Source organism: Lycium ferocissimum, chromosome 1 (genome assembly GCF_029784015.1).
Source record: "Lycium ferocissimum isolate CSIRO_LF1 chromosome 1, AGI_CSIRO_Lferr_CH_V1, whole genome shotgun sequence".
NCBI lineage: Eukaryota > Viridiplantae > Streptophyta > Magnoliopsida > Solanales > Solanaceae > Lycium > Lycium ferocissimum.
Genome location: NC_081342.1, coordinates 58,262,117 through 58,277,692, shown reverse-complemented (window position 1 = coordinate 58,277,692; position 15,576 = coordinate 58,262,117). Strand labels below are relative to the sequence as shown.

The 15,576-nt window shown below is 33.7% G+C and overlaps 2 protein-coding genes and 1 non-coding gene across 4 annotated transcripts; 2 read left to right on the top strand and 1 right to left on the bottom strand.

Moving 5' to 3' along the window:
* The first annotated feature begins 813 nt into the window (after positions 1–813).
* Positions 814–7,909, top strand: LOC132056121 (3-oxoacyl-[acyl-carrier-protein] synthase I, chloroplastic-like). Of its 2 annotated transcripts, none has more exons than XM_059448196.1 (7): positions 814–1,343; positions 4,364–4,795; positions 5,390–5,563; positions 6,442–6,555; positions 6,654–6,755; positions 6,850–6,916; positions 7,489–7,909. In XM_059448196.1, the coding sequence occupies exons 1-7, from the start codon at positions 894–896 to the stop codon at positions 7,554–7,556; spliced, it is 1,407 nt and encodes a 468-aa protein (XP_059304179.1). In that variant the 5' UTR covers positions 814–893; the 3' UTR covers positions 7,557–7,909. The 2 variants fall into 2 exon arrangements, with proteins under 2 accessions (XP_059304179.1, XP_059304188.1); XM_059448205.1 differs by lacking the exon at positions 814–1,343 and adding an exon at positions 1,745–1,996.
* A 2,948-nt stretch (positions 7,910–10,857) lies between these two features.
* LOC132031785 (U6atac minor spliceosomal RNA) lies at positions 10,858–10,985 on the top strand. The gene has a single exon (XR_009408347.1). It is a non-coding gene; the product is annotated as a U6atac minor spliceosomal RNA (small nuclear RNA).
* A 1,413-nt stretch (positions 10,986–12,398) lies between these two features.
* On the bottom strand, positions 12,399–15,384 carry LOC132056104 (large ribosomal subunit protein eL20). The gene is made up of 4 exons (XM_059448172.1): positions 15,230–15,384; positions 15,033–15,148; positions 13,971–14,034; positions 12,399–12,927 (listed from the first exon to the last, which is right to left on the bottom strand). Exons 1-4 carry the CDS (start codon positions 15,242–15,244, stop codon positions 12,586–12,588), a joined length of 537 nt encoding a protein of 178 aa, XP_059304155.1. The 5' UTR covers positions 15,245–15,384; the 3' UTR covers positions 12,399–12,585.
* Positions 15,385–15,576: the final 192 nt, after the last annotated feature.

Below are 15,576 nucleotides of genomic sequence, written 5' to 3'. Positions count from 1 at the left end.
TAAAATATTTATAATTATTTATGAAAAACTACTATTATACGTATAGATAATTATAAAATCTATGTATATAATTTATCGGTTTGGTTCGGTTATTTATTCGGTTATTTTTTAATAGAACCATAACCAAACCAAATATTATCAGTTTTAAAAATTTAAAACCAAACCAAACTAAATGTCGGTTTTTTTATTCGGTTTGGTTTTGGTTTTAACCAAAACCGTGAACAGAACTACCCATAATTATCCTTAAAATAAAATAAAAGAAATTGACAAAAATGATCCCTTATTTTGAGGATAGAATCAGAATAGTCCTTCAAGTATTCACTTGACAGTTTTAATCTTTTAAGCTTGGTAAAAATTAACACGTTTGGTCTCTTGAAAGTATTTATTGAACTCTATCGATATGGATTTGACTGGAAGAGTTAAAAAAGGGATTTAATTATAAAGATCATGAAATTCTCATCAAATCCTAATATATGTAACACAAAAAATTACACTATATATATATAACAGCAGAAATTACACTTCAAAATGTTGCACCAAACACTAAAAATAAATTAAAACCAGCAAAAACTACAAATTATATCAATTAATTCCCGCTTATTTTTTTTCCTCATAATTCCCGTTTAATCTAACATGCAAAGGTCGGTAAATATTGCATGGAGACTAAAAATGTCAATTTTTTGCAAACTTAAAAGACTAAAATTACTAAGTGCATACTTAAGAGACTATTTTGAAAATACCCTCAAACATCAAGGATCATTTTTATCATTTTCTCAATAAAATAAACAATATATAGATTCTGGTTTGATAAAACATCCACTGAAATTTTAAGCCACTTTCCTCTGCAACCACATTGTTGTCATCGAAACTCCACTGCATCTCCACCCATAACCATGCAAGCTATCCAATCTTCATCTCTACGCCCATCTCCACTAGACCCATTTTTCAAAACAACCCCTCAATTCACCAATGTAAAGCCATTAAGACCCAAGAGAATCCCATTTATATCATCTTCATCCACAACTGTTTCAGCTCCAACAAGAGAAAAAGACCCGAAAAAGCGGGTTGTTATAACTGGTATGGGTCTTGTTTCTGTGTTTGGTAATGATGTTGATGCTTACTATGATAAGTTATTGGCTGGTGAAAGTGGGATTACTCTCATTGATAGATTTGATGCATCTAAATTCCCTACTAGATTTGGTGGACAAATTAGAGGGTTTAAAGCTGATGGTTATATTGATGGTAAGAATGATAGAAGACTTGATGATTGCCTCAGATATTGCATTGTTGCTGGCAAAAAAGCTCTTGAAAATGCGGATCTTGGTACAGACAGAGATAAAAAGGTTTCAAGATTTCTCAATTCGTGGTTTTTTATTACTCCGTCCGTTTTAATTTGTTTGTCTTAGTTTGACTTGCCAGACCCCACTTATGGGATTACGCTGGTTATGTTGTTGTTGTTGTCTTCGTCGTCTTAGTTTGACATGACACGGAATTTAAGAAAGTAAGAGGACGTATGAATCTTGTGGTCTTAAATTAAAAATATGTGTAATTTATCAAAATAGCCTTTAATCTTGTGGTTTTAAATGTGTCATGTGAGATGTTGAAAAAGAAGAGTTGCCAAATGAGGAAAGCCACTAAAAAGGAAAGTAAGACAAATAAATTAAAACAGAGGGAGTAATTTCAGCTCCCACACGCGAGAGAGACCCTAAGAAGTGCGTTGTTATAACTTGGATGGGCCTTGTTTCTGTGTTTGGTAATGATGTTGATGCCTACTATGATGAGTTATTAGCTGGTGAAAGTGGGATTACTCCCATTGATGGATTTGATGCCTCTGAATTCCCTCCTAGATTTGGTGGACAAATTAAGAGGGTTCAAAGCTAATGGTTATATTGATGGTAAGAATGATAGAAGGCTTGATGATTGTCTCAGATATTGCATTGTTTCTGCGAAAAAAGCTTTTGAAAATGCGGATCTTGGTAACGACAGAGATAAAAAGGTTTCAATTTCACATTTACTTTTTTCTTTTTTACCCCATTCATTAGTGTGACTTAACACAGAGTTCAAGAAAGTAAGAAGACTTTGAATCTTGTGGTCTTAAACTAAAAGTATGTGTACTGTATCAAAATGCCCTTAATACTGTGGTCTTAAACATGTCGTGTGAGATCTTGAAATTAAAGTGTTGACAAATTAGGAAAGAGACATTCTTTTTGAAACAGACTAAAAAGGAAAGTAAGAAAAAACAAATTGAAACTGAGGGAGTAATAAAGTTGCTTTCATTGTGCGTGCAGTTTTACATTCTTGAAATTGCTTTGTTTAGCTTGAGATAAAATGGGGCTTGTTGTGATATGTTTTACAGGTATTTTGACTCATTTATATGAGAATTTGTGGTCTTTGGCTGCTTATATATGTAGATTTTTTGGTTAATCTTTTCTCTCTCTTCCAATAAATTTGTTTTTTTGTTGCACTCCATCTTAAGCTTTTGAATTTCCTTTGTAATTGCGTTCAATTTAGGGCTTGCGTGATATAATTTGATTGGTACTTTTAAACTTTACTCTGGCATTTGTGGAGTATAAATTATGGGTGCTCAATTGTTTGTTTTGCAATTGGGCTTGCTTGATGTCTTTGTTGGTATTATTAACTCTTTTATGTTGTTGTTGCTTTTGCTCTTTTCCCCCTTTTTTGGGGATAATTTTGAAATTTGATTGATAGCAACACAAAATCATTTGGTTAACTAGCATTATTGGTAGAATTAGAGAAGGTAACCAAATGGAGTGAGGAGAAGTGTCCATGTCTAGCTTTCCTCTCAGACAGTGGTATATTTGGCTATTCTATGTCCAACATTGACCGGAATATGAGCATGGACCAAACTACTCGGGCTCAGCAAGTTATGTTTAGTATAATATATCACCTATGATGATTACAGCAACCGAAGGAGGAGTAATTGTCTGAAATATCTACTTTAGATTAAAATTATCACCTTGTTCTAACCTTTAGAGCAGCAATAGAGCTGGATAATATCATAGTTCTCTACGTCATGAGCTATATGCCTACATTAAATTGAAGTTTTTAATTTAGTTGTGAAAGACCAGAATGATATTATAGACTCTTCAACAGTCATACTGGATCTGTTCAATAATCAAAATTAGTTACCTCTTTCTTAATATATGGAGGCTTTTCACCCGAAGGGTAGCGGCTGCAGGTTCCCTTGTCATAAAAAAAAAAAAAAAAAATAATAATAATAATAATAAAAAAAAAAATATATATATATATATATATATATATATATATAGAGAGAGAGAGAGAGAGGTTTTCCATACAAGCATGATATATTGCATATTGTTAACAAAATTGATTTAGAATAAAAATTTCCCACTATGCGGCTACCATAAAACTTGTTCTTCATTAGAAAACTAGGGCAATGGGAGCCAAGATTGGAGCTGAGGCTCCCGTAGGACTTCCTTGGTTTCCTTATTCTCGGTACTAGCAAACCTTCTTACTTCCCCTTCCTTCCATGTTTTTGGTAGCGGACCATATTCTTGATAGTTAATTTGTGCTTTTCTTGTCCATGAATCTTTCCAGAATTTTAGAACTTCACACTTGTTTATCCTCCAGTTTAGCTTCTTTTTTTAAAATATTTGAACTTCACACTTATTTGGAGGACACAGATTAGGGTAGAAGGTTAGTAGGTAGTAGAGCGTTGTCTTGCTTATCCTTCCATACTAGCAGTTGTAGTATTTCTCCTGTAGTTTCTTGCCCTTCGATTTCTGTTACTATCTGCCATTTTTTGTACTTCGATTATCGTACTATTTTGTTGTATGTTGTAGTTGCTGATCTTTTTTCAGACATGCTTTCTATAGTATTTTACCATGGTTTCTTCACTTCCATTATTTCTTTTTCCGACCTGCTTTGATATGCTTTTCCTTGAGCCGAGGGTCTATCGGAAATAGCCTCTCTACCTACCAAGGTAGGGGTAAGTTCTGCCGTACACTCTACCCTCCCCAGACCCCACTTGTGGGATTACACTGGGTATGTTGTCGTTGTATTTGAAATCTACAAAATATGGAATAAACTCCAGTTGTGATTTCGGAATTTCACTCCTTGAACTAAATGCGACAACAGCCTCCGGTCTCTTATCAATTGATTTTGTGCTTTGACATCTTTTCATTTTTTTATCTGCCTAAGCTTTCCGTGAGTGGTTTAAAATAGTCAAAACTAATGGTCTTAGCAATCAAAATTTGTCCGTCATTGATTCTTTTAGTTACTTCATTTGAAGCTCATGAGTCTTACTAGTCAACAAACCTAATTTTTTTCTCATTTGCAGTAGGATAGAATTTTAAGTTGTTTAGTTCTATTTTGACTGCAGATTGATAAGACGCGAGCTGGTGTTTTGGTAGGAACAGGAATGGGTGGTCTTACAGTTTTTTCAGATGGCGTCCAAGCCTTAATCGAAAAGGGTCACAGGAAAATTACTCCATTTTTCATACCATATGCCATAACAAACATGGGCTCGGCCTTGCTTGCAATTGATGTTGGTTTCATGGGACCGAACTACTCAATTTCAACTGCTTGTGCTACCTCCAACTACTGTTTCTATGCTGCTGCAAATCACATTCGGCGAGGTGAAGCTGATTTGATGATAGCTGGTGGAACTGAAGCTGCCATAATTCCTATCGGATTAGGAGGTTTTGTGGCATGCAGAGCTTTGTCTCAAAGAAATGATGATCCACAAACTGCTTCTAGACCCTGGGACAAAGATAGAGATGGCTTTGTTATGGGAGAGGGCGCTGGAGTGTTGGTAAGTTTGCTGAAGTGTTGATTAAAGTTTGATAACAAGAACATCATTTCAGCTTTCTATCCATGTTGGACCATTGTTATGTGTTGTCCATAGTACTATTTTTTTAACAATTGATGTTTCTTTCCTTCATGAACTAATTAAAGATGTTACGAAAATGAACCTCAAGTTCAAATCTCAATAGAGAAGACAAAAGACACTAGGTGATTTCTTCCTATCTGTCCTAGCCTTGGGTTGGACAAAGTTACCTGGTACCTGTCTTTGGTGGGAGGTGGCAGGTATCCCGCTAAATTAGTCGAGGTGCACGCAAACTTGGCTAGAACACCACGGTTATCCAAAAAAAAAAAAAAAAAAAAAAAAAACAGAACCTTGGACCTAATTCAACCCCAGAGGTAACTCATGAGGTGGGGATTGCCTAAGACTATATTAGGAGACAACAACCTATTTCCTCCAACATGGAACACTTAACATAAACTTTTTTAGAAAAAGAAATTGTGAGTGCTCTTTCATAGCATGGTGGAACACAGTTTTGGACAAAGCACTGCCTTATCATATCACTCTCATACAACGTGACAAATTGGATGTAGTTGTTGACAGGTGATGGAAAGTTTGGAGCATGCAATGAAACGAGGAGCACCAATAATTGCAGAATACTTGGGTGGTGCAGTAAATTGTGATGCTTATCACATGACTGACCCCAGAGCTGATGGACTTGGTGTTTCTTCATGTATCCTTAGTAGCCTTGAAGATGCTGGAGTCTCACCAGAAGAGGTATTTTTGGTTTGATGTTCGAATTTTGTTATGTTTATCCAATATAAATTAGGCCATAATCTGTTGTCCTTGAGCCACCAAATCCAACATATGTACTCTCATACTCTCTCTTTCATGAGCTTTTTGATCTTTGGGCAAAGAGTAATGGAGAGAGAAAATATAGTGCTGACATCAATAATATGTGTTTAGGTCTTTTACTTTGTTATTGTTCTTCTCTGGGAAATGTAATATTTCTATCTTATTTCTTGAATAGTCTGAAAGCACACTTGTAGCATCTGACTTGTTCTAAATCTCCTTAGTGATATTTAGTGCCTTGTTTCGCAGATAAGTAAATAAGGGTATACCTACAATATGGAGAAACCTTTTTCACAAGAACAGTATACAAAGAGAGCATTCCAACAAGAAACTCAGATTCCAAAATGCTATACAGTCATCTATACAGGAGGATGTTCTCAATTGGGGGGACAGGGGGGAGGACGAGACGAGAGGATGTTCTGAATGTGCATCACTGAATTTTCTTCTCCCTCGGAAGTTGACCTATTCCAATTTCAAAAAAAAAAAAAAAAAAGGAGTTGACCTATTCCTTTCCTTGATCTGTTTCTATGATATTGATCACTAATTAGTACTTTTAAAAAGATGGAGATGCAACAAAACGACTGAAAGTTAGAATAGCAGTTTCGTCAGTTGGTCATTTAGATTCTTTAGGATCGTTTTCATTTGTCATTTAGAACCTTGTTTTAGATAGTACTTCAAACATTATGACGTAAGACATTAGTAACTATCTGTGAGGAACAGAGAATATAACGTTAAAACTGCTCATAAAAGTTTGGTGGTTGTTTGATTAGTCAACTGGTCTCTCCTTTTTCGTGTATTTTCAGGTTAATTACATAAATGCTCATGCAACTTCCACAATAGTTGGTGATCTAGCTGAGGTAAACGCTATTAAGAAGGTATTCAAGAACACTTCAGGCATCAAAATTAATGCAACCAAGGTAACTTTCTCACATCATAACGTATCTTATAGTAATTTAATGAAATATTGGACAAACTTTTTGATCCTTCAAAATTTTGTCGTTTTCCGTTCTTCCAGTCAATGATAGGCCACTGCTTGGGTGCTGCTGGTGGTCTGGAAGCTATTGCAACAGTTAAAGCCATTAAAACTGGCTGGCTGCATCCTTCCATAAACCAATTCGTATGTTATTTTCTCTTTGGGAACTTAAATTTCTCAAATATTGACTCATGCTCATTCTTAATTTGCATGTCTCGTTTTATTGTGAATTATGCAGAACCCTGAGCCTTCAGTTGAGTTCGATACCGTTCCAAACAAGAAACAGCAGCATGAGATCAATGTTGGTAAGAAAATACTTACACTTTTGACACCATATATAATCTCTTTTTCAGATGAATGCGATAAAATCAGTGGTGTCAAATAGGAGGGTTGGACTGAATTTGGCCGGGTCAAAAAGGGGTGAGTTAATGACCCATCCAAAAGTTACTTGGGCTTAAATGGGTTGGGCTAAGATAGGCTAAAAAGCGGGTCATAACCCAACCCGCCCAATTCTTACGGAGTTTTAGTGTCTGTGTTTGTTCTTTGTAACGTTTTAGCTCCTGATAAAATTATTTTTTCTTTATAATGGTTATTATAACATATTAGGTTAAAAAAAAATGTCTTTTTGAAAATATTTTGACAAGATTTCCCAAGGGTCAATTTGGTTACATATCAACAAAAAAAAATTAATGGGCTGAGCTAACATATGGGCGGGTCAATTACCGGCCTAAACTTGGACGGGTTGGGCGGGTCATGCTTTCATGGCTAATTAACTAATTTTTCCACTGCTAGATAAAATTCTGAGAAATAGTGAACTTGTTGCAGCTTCTGAAATAAATGCTCAAGATGTTTCCTAACATTTGTTTTCCATCTGCAGCAATATCAAATTCATTTGGTTTTGGTGGTCACAACTCTGTTGTCGTGTTTTCGGACTTCAAACCTTGAATAAGCTTAGTATAGCCATGAATTCAAGAGAGCAACCTTCTGCTTCTGAGGCTTAATTTAGTATGATATAGAGCTGCTTCATCTCAACACCGCAATTGCGAAGCAAGTGGACAGGAGCAATTTAATATAATAATTTTTTTGGTCTTCTTTTTTTCTTTGAGATGACAATCTTAACTTTTTCTGGTATTTTTTCCTCCTTTAGATAATTGGATGTTTTCAGGTTTGGTTAGGCATCAACCAGTTTTGGATTATGTAAGAGCTCGAATAGACACTATGGTAATTTGTGTTAGAGAGCATTGTCAGCACCTTGATTAAATGATCTTCCTGATCTCATAGTGATCTTCCTGATCTCATAGCTATTCTTTGTTTCTTGATAAAGCAAGTCCTCTCACTTACCAATAATTTAGAAGAAAGAAAAAGAAAAGTTATAGCTAGAAAATCAGAAATGGTGCGCAAGTTGTATCAGCATTTATACTCAAAACGTATTTCTTAATATGAAACAACTGAGCTTCTCACCTAATGCAAATCTGTTATTCATTTGGTGGAGAAATTTTTGCTCAACTTTGCCTACAGGGAAAACTTCTCCAAAGGAAAATTTTAATTTCCTTAGAACTTGCACGAGTTGGTAATTGCATTTTCTTAACCACTGGAGGAGTAGTGGATTCTCATAAAAAGTATATGACAAGCTTTAGAATTCAATTAGACAAATGCCTTTTACTAGTTTTAGAAAAATACAATCCAATGCATTTGATAGTATGCTACTACAAGAACATGCCGATGGACTCAATATCAAAGATTTGGTTTTGTGCATTTAAGAAATATCATCACCTTACGAAAAAAGAGAGGAATTGGCAGCTTTGTCACCTACTTTCTCCGGTCCAATTTATTTGAAGGTGTTAATCGGGCACTGCTTTTAAGAAAGAAAGACCTTCAAAGCTTGTGGCCTTAAATAAGCAATAGATAATTTGTGTGGCTATAAATTATCCCATTGAGAATAAAATGAGAAATTTACATATTTAAAGTTTTAAATTTTTACTAAATATAGAAAGTTATGATTCTTTTTTAGACTTACTAAAAAGTAAATAGTCACATAAATTGAACGAGATGGAGTATAACTTTTCGTGTTCATTTCTTTTGAACTTTTATTAGGAATCAATCAAGTAGGCATCTTGTAGATAACTCGATAAGTTTTTGAGATGAGAGTCAAAAACACACCCCAACTATCACTTTTTTTTTTTTTTTTTAGTTTCATACCTAAACTATCAGAAGGTTGAGAAAACTACCTAAACTATCACTATCTAGTTTGCAAAACACACCTCAAATTATTTTTGAATGGCATGTGATCTACACTCTCCATTTTATATAAAAATGTAGCCAAGTGTTGTCCACGTGGATAAATAATGTCACAATGGCACCTACATGGAAATTTAAAAAAAAAAAAAAAAAAACTATTTGTTTTAAAAATAGATAAGGGTCAAAAACACACCCCAACTATCACTTTTTTTTTAGTTTCATACCTAAACTATCAGAAGGTTGAGAAAACTACCTAAACTATCATTATCTAGTTTGCAAAACACACCTCAAATTATTCTTGAATGGCATGTGATTTACACTCTCCATTTTATATAAAAATGTTGCCAAGTGTTGTCCACGTGGATATATAATGTCACAATGGCACCTACATGAAAATTTAAAAAAAAAAAAAAACTATTTGTTTTAAAAAACAAACTGAAAAATAATAATTTTTGGAAAAAAATATCAAAAATTATAGAAAATATAAAAAATAGTTTAAAAAATGGAAAAGTTATTTTATTTTAAAAAAAAAAAAACTAATTATTTAGTTTTTACTTTTTTAAAAAAAAAATCAACTTTTCCATTTTTTAAATCAATTTTTTTTCTGATTTTCTAAATTTTTTGATCTTTTTTAACAAATATTTTTTTTTTTTTTAACATATTTTTTAAAAAATCCAGATTTTTTTTTTAAATGCTGATTTTTTTTAAAAAAAGAATGCAGTTTTTTTAAAAAAAATACATAAAAAATATTATTTTTAAATTTTCATGTAGGTGCCACCATAGCATTACTTATGCCACGTGGATAATTTTTTTTAGAAAATTTCAGCTTCACTTGCCTTTTGGAGAGTGAGTTCACACATTTAGTTTAGATGTGTTTTGCAAACTAGATAGTGATAGTTTAGGTAGTTTTCTCAACTTGATGATAATTTAGGTATGAAACTAAAAAAAAAATGATAGCTAGGGTGTGTTTTTGACCCTTATCTCTTTTAAAAAACAAACTGAAAAATAATAATTTTTGTAAAAAAATATCAAAAATTATAGAAAATATAAAAAATAGTTTAAAAAATGGAAAAGTTATTTTTTTTTAAAAAGAAAACTAATTATTTAGTTTTCACATTTTTTTTAAAAAATCAACTTAAAAATCAACTTTTCCATTTTTTAAATCAATTTTTTTTCCTGATTTTCTAAATTTTTTGATATTTTTTAACAAAAAATTATTTTTTTTACATATTTTTTTTAAAAATCCAGATTTTTTTTTTTAAATGCTGATTTTTTTAAAAAAAAAGAATGCAGTTTTTTTAAAAAAAATATTATTTTTTAGTTTTCATGTAGGTGCCACCATAGCATTACTTATGCCATGTGGACAATTTTTTTGAGAAAATTTTTACCGCTTGCTTTTGGAGAGTGAGTTCACACATTTAATTCGGGTGTGTTTTAAAACTAGATAGTGATAGTTTAGGTAGTTTTCTCAACCTGATGATAATTTAGGTATGAAACTTAAAAAAAAGTGATAGTTAAATTGTGTTTTTGACCCTTATCTCTGAGTTTTTATAGGCAGTGGTTGTGCTGCTTGTGGACTGTAGTACAAAGAATTACAAATTTGAAATGCTTCAGTGTATCAGTTGTGGAGGTGTAAGTTTGCCCTACAACTTCCAGTGACAATTATATGTTCAGGCTCGGACATTCCTATGCACTTATTGTATTTTCCTTCATTTAGATCTGGCTTTCCTACTCATGTTTTTGTCCTTTTTTAGTTGTTAACAGGTCTGTAAATGATCCAGATTGTTATATTTTAGACAAGCCTAAAACTGGGAAGCAGTAACTTGTTTCTAAATCTTGATTAACCCTATGATTTGTGATTCTTTATTGCTTAAAAGACGCTGAAAACGTTGGAAATGAAATGAGAATTGCCAGCTATCCCACATCGCCACTTTGCTGAAATTCCTATGAATTCATAAACAAGGCGTCTCATTGATTTGTGTTCGTAACAAGGAGAGATGCCAACTTTGTGTTCGTAACAAGGAGAGATGGTTGGCATCTCCCCCGAAAGGGACGGGAACAGCCTTCGGGCTTTACCTCTTATCAGACACATCCGGTTAAGGCTAACCACTTCGGTGGATCTTACCCAATTTTTTGATATTTTCTTTTTTATTTCAGTTTGCAACTTTTTTACTTTTTGCTCCTCCAATTTCTGGAAAAGAGAATTACTTTTTTTGATATTTTCTTTTTTATTTCAGTTTGCAACTTTTTCACTCTTTGCTCCTCCAATTTCTGGAAAAGAGAATTACTCACGATTATGATAAACGTGATATGATAATTTTAAATGGAAAAAAGGGAAAGTTAAATTTGAGTATCCAGAAATGGTCTCCAGAATACCTAATTTGATAAAGAGATTTAACCATGTGTTTTGCGGATAACGTACTCTCTCCAAGTGCCAATAATACCGTCGTATATCAAGGATGCCATCTTACATTTTAGCATTTATCTCTTTCATCTAGAAAGTAAATCGGAAGGTTTCCTATGAGGAACATAAACGCAGAACGGTACAGACAAGTTTAAATTCTAGAACTGATACTCCATGATTGAACCTCAAAAATGGGATCTAACAGTCTTAGAGTCCGCTTATCTCCAACTCGTGACCTTAACCCATACAAAGCTTTACCATGGCACCCAACTTTCCGATTCAACAATTCGATCTATGATTTAGCATTTACGGATGTTGATAAGATGGATCTATGATTTAGCATTAATGGATGTTGATAAGATTCATCTATTTAGCAGCACCTTAGGATTGATTCCCAATTTATTATACGGAAAAGTCTCAATGCATTATCGAACTATAGGAAATGGCTTATTCATGTCATTCGTCAATAATTTGGCTCATTTATATCATTGAACTATCGAAAATGGCTCATTTATGCCATCGACGGTTGCCAAAATGACTCATTCATGTCATTTTTCATTAACTCCGATTTTACAATACCAGATATGACACGTGACCTCCAACTAAATTATGATTGTGAGTTGGTAAGGTATATGGGTTAGATTTTTTATTAATTTGGAATTTAAAATTGAACCGATTTAATTAAACGACGTAGACCTCTAATCAGAGGCCACGTGTCATATCTGATATTATAAAACCGGCGTTAATGAAAAATGACATGGATGAGTCATTTTGATAACAGGCAATTGCATAAATGAGCTAAACTATTAATGTGTGGCATAAATGAACCATTTCCGATAGTTTGATGGCATAAATGAGTCAAACTATTGATAAGTGGCATAAACAAGCCATTATAGTTCGATGAGCCTTTTCCGTTGTTTATACCATACAAAAAACAAAAATTTTAAAAATAGCTCAAATGATAATTCCCTCCATAAACCACAAACTATAATTATTGTTTTAATTGCTGTTTGAACACGGTGAATCTATCATTTAATTTATCCATATCATGATCAAACTTAATAAGCCAAACATCCCTATACGAATATGATGTAAAACAAAATCGCAAAATACAACTATGATTTCAACTGCCTGAGCAAACAAAATACCAAACTCAAAAAGTAACATAATAGTCTGATGTCTAGTTCTATAAAGAGCACGAAGGATAATAATAATAATAATTTGATCACAACAAAAGTGTTGATTTCCTCCCCTTCCCACTTAGTCCAGAACAACAAAATTGCAGTAATTTGAAATAGCCACTCATCAATCCACACAATGATCAAACATGTTTTACATAAACAAGTTAGGTTTGGTAGCCTTGTAGGTGGTCTTGAGTTTCCTTGAAGGTGGCCTGATTTTCCTCAACACCAGCGGGAACTTGATTTTGGAGTCGTGAAACTGCTTTGTGCTCTCCCGCTTGCAGAGCTTAGCTGGAATAGTAGCTGTCTTGATGATCTGGATGCAATGATGGCGGACCCTGTGGCGAGAAGCCATCTCAGTGTACATCTGTTCCACACCACCATTCAATGTGGTATCACGGTACTCCTTGTACATGTTGTGATACCCAGTTCTACTTTGGTAACGCAGCCAAATACCATAGTTCTTGATTTTTGTCGGATTCTTCTCAAAAATCTACAGGAAGGAACATAATATCTCAATAACAAAGTTCAGCACCTATGTGAGAGTGGATGAAGTAAAACCAGAAAACCACAAAACTACACAGTGAAAAAGCTTAGCAACCATATATGAGAAAAAGAAAACAGTGACTGTCACAATATCTGAATAAGAAAGTTACGTCAATGGATAAAGAACAAACAGAAAACAACGCAACTACACAGCAACCAAAAAAAAAAAAAAGCGTATAAGTAATCATATCTGAAAAATGAAAATAATGACTCTCTTAGAAAGCAAGTAGATATAGATTATCGCTACCTCCAAAACCGGGAACAACTGAGAGACAATACCGTGACAAATTAAACCACCTTTTTCTGATGAGAACTAAACCATTTTGAAAGTCTGTCCAAGTTAAAGATGCAATTAGGAAAAGAAACTTGTATCTCCAAGAATAGGAGATACTGACAAGCATATGTTTTGGCTCTTTAAAAAGTGACATCATATTCTTTTTCTTTCCATTTTTCATCCTAAACCATGCACCCCCTAACCTCTATTACTTCATCACAAAACTCCAAATGAGCTAATTTTGAGAGGGCAAATAGGAATGACATGAATTTAGTGCACCAACGCCACTAGAAATGACATGGAAAATTGAAAATCATATCTAGAAAACCTTTTCCAGAAAGAAAGAGACTAGAAAACACCATCATGAATGACTTGCTACAACTACCATTGACAAGATCATAAAAGCTTGAACAGACAGATGAAAGGGAAATTTCACCCAGGCAATCCATACGTACCAGATTACCAGGAACCTACTATTCAAGCATCACAATGGATTAACAGAAACATTTACTTCGGAGAACCACAAGAAAAATTTAACCATAAACTCTTTTATCAAGTAGTTGTACAAATTAACCATAAATTCCAACAGTAATAACTTGGGAATAAGAAATCAAATAAGCAACAAAATACCAAATTTGTTGTCATTACATCCCAATGACACATTCAATCACAGATAACCTAAGAACCCGTAAATTAAGAAATGCATTTGATCATACCTCATTAATAGCTAGCATCTGTCCATTGCTCTTCTTCACCTTCTTTAGCTTCCTCAAGAAGTACCTTTTCCAGCCAAATCAAACACCAATAATCATTCCCCAATTTATTTATTTTTAAGATTTTTTTTATTACATAGAGGGTAAGGGAAAGGGATTACAACGTGAGATTTGAACCCTCACCAACAAGGTGAAAGTTCAGGTAGCCAACCAACTGAGCTACTAGATCCCTACCATCATTCCCCAAATACGTTCGAGTTCATTTGACACTATATCAGTTAGGAACTAATACTCCCTCTGCCCCAATTTATACGACACTTTTCACTAAGCGAGAGTCAATTTGACTAATCTTTGAAGCTATATTGAATTAGATCAACTCAATATTTTAAAAATCTCCGTCGCAAATAATTGTCACTTTAGGAATTCAAAGTCAAAGTTGGCAAGTGTTTCCAACTATGCCCTTAACATTAAAGAAGTAGTATTCTTTAATATTGCTCAATTATCAAGAAACATCCAATAAATGGGGGTAACTTAGTGAATTATACCTTGTATTTGTTATTTTTCTTATTGGGCATGAAAAGTTCTAAAGTAACACTTATTTTGGGATGGAGAGAGTATAGGATGCAATTGTTCTCATGTCAATATGATGAAAAAAATACATTTTACTCCCTCCGTCCCAAAATGAGTATCACCTTAGCAAAAAATTACAACCACTAAGAAATTAATAAATACAATGTAGAGTTTACTAAACTACCCCTATTTATTAGATGTTTTTTAGAATAGAGCAATGTTAAAAAAGGACAACTTCTTTGATGCTAAGGGCATAGTTGGAAACACTTGCCAATTTTTTACTTGAAAGCCTAATGTGACACTTATTTTGGGACAAATTCTTTATGGGTGCCACTTATTTTGGGATGGAGGGAGTAAAATGTTGATCAAAGTTGACACAGTTTGAATCTCGATAAGCAAAAAGTGTGACGGAATGGGAGCTAATCATGAGATAATAATAATAATAACCATATGACACACACAGAAACACACACATTGAGGGTGAAAAAAAATTACCAGAATTTGGACTTGGCACGGACCTCATTGGTAGCCCAAAGTTTCATACGGTAAATCTTTGGATGCTCATCGTTTTCTGATGGCAAAGCTCTACCTACCACCTGGTATTGATGAAACTACAAACAACAACAACAACAATGACATTAATGAAATGAAAATTGCTAAAACAAATTCAGTTGTGAATATGTGATACTAACTTTGTAGGTCACCATTTTCGTCTGAATATTTGGGAGGCGTCTTCAGTTGTAAAAACAGTGAAGTAAAAACACGCAGGGGTTTTTATGTCTAAGAAACCCTAAGTCTTAAGGCTGCAAAATGGGCTGTCTGGATTAGACCCATATTCTTTTTATTGTTATTGGGCTTTTAATTACTACTGGCATGTTCGGCCCAAGTGCACCAATAGCCGATTTTAGTGGGTCTTTAATTTTCGTCCTTCAAATGGGATGGTCTTTCATTTTCGTCCTTCAAAATCGAACTTATATCTATATAGGTAAATTTAAAATAAAATAGAGACCGCAAGAATCTAATGAAAGTGATAGAGTGA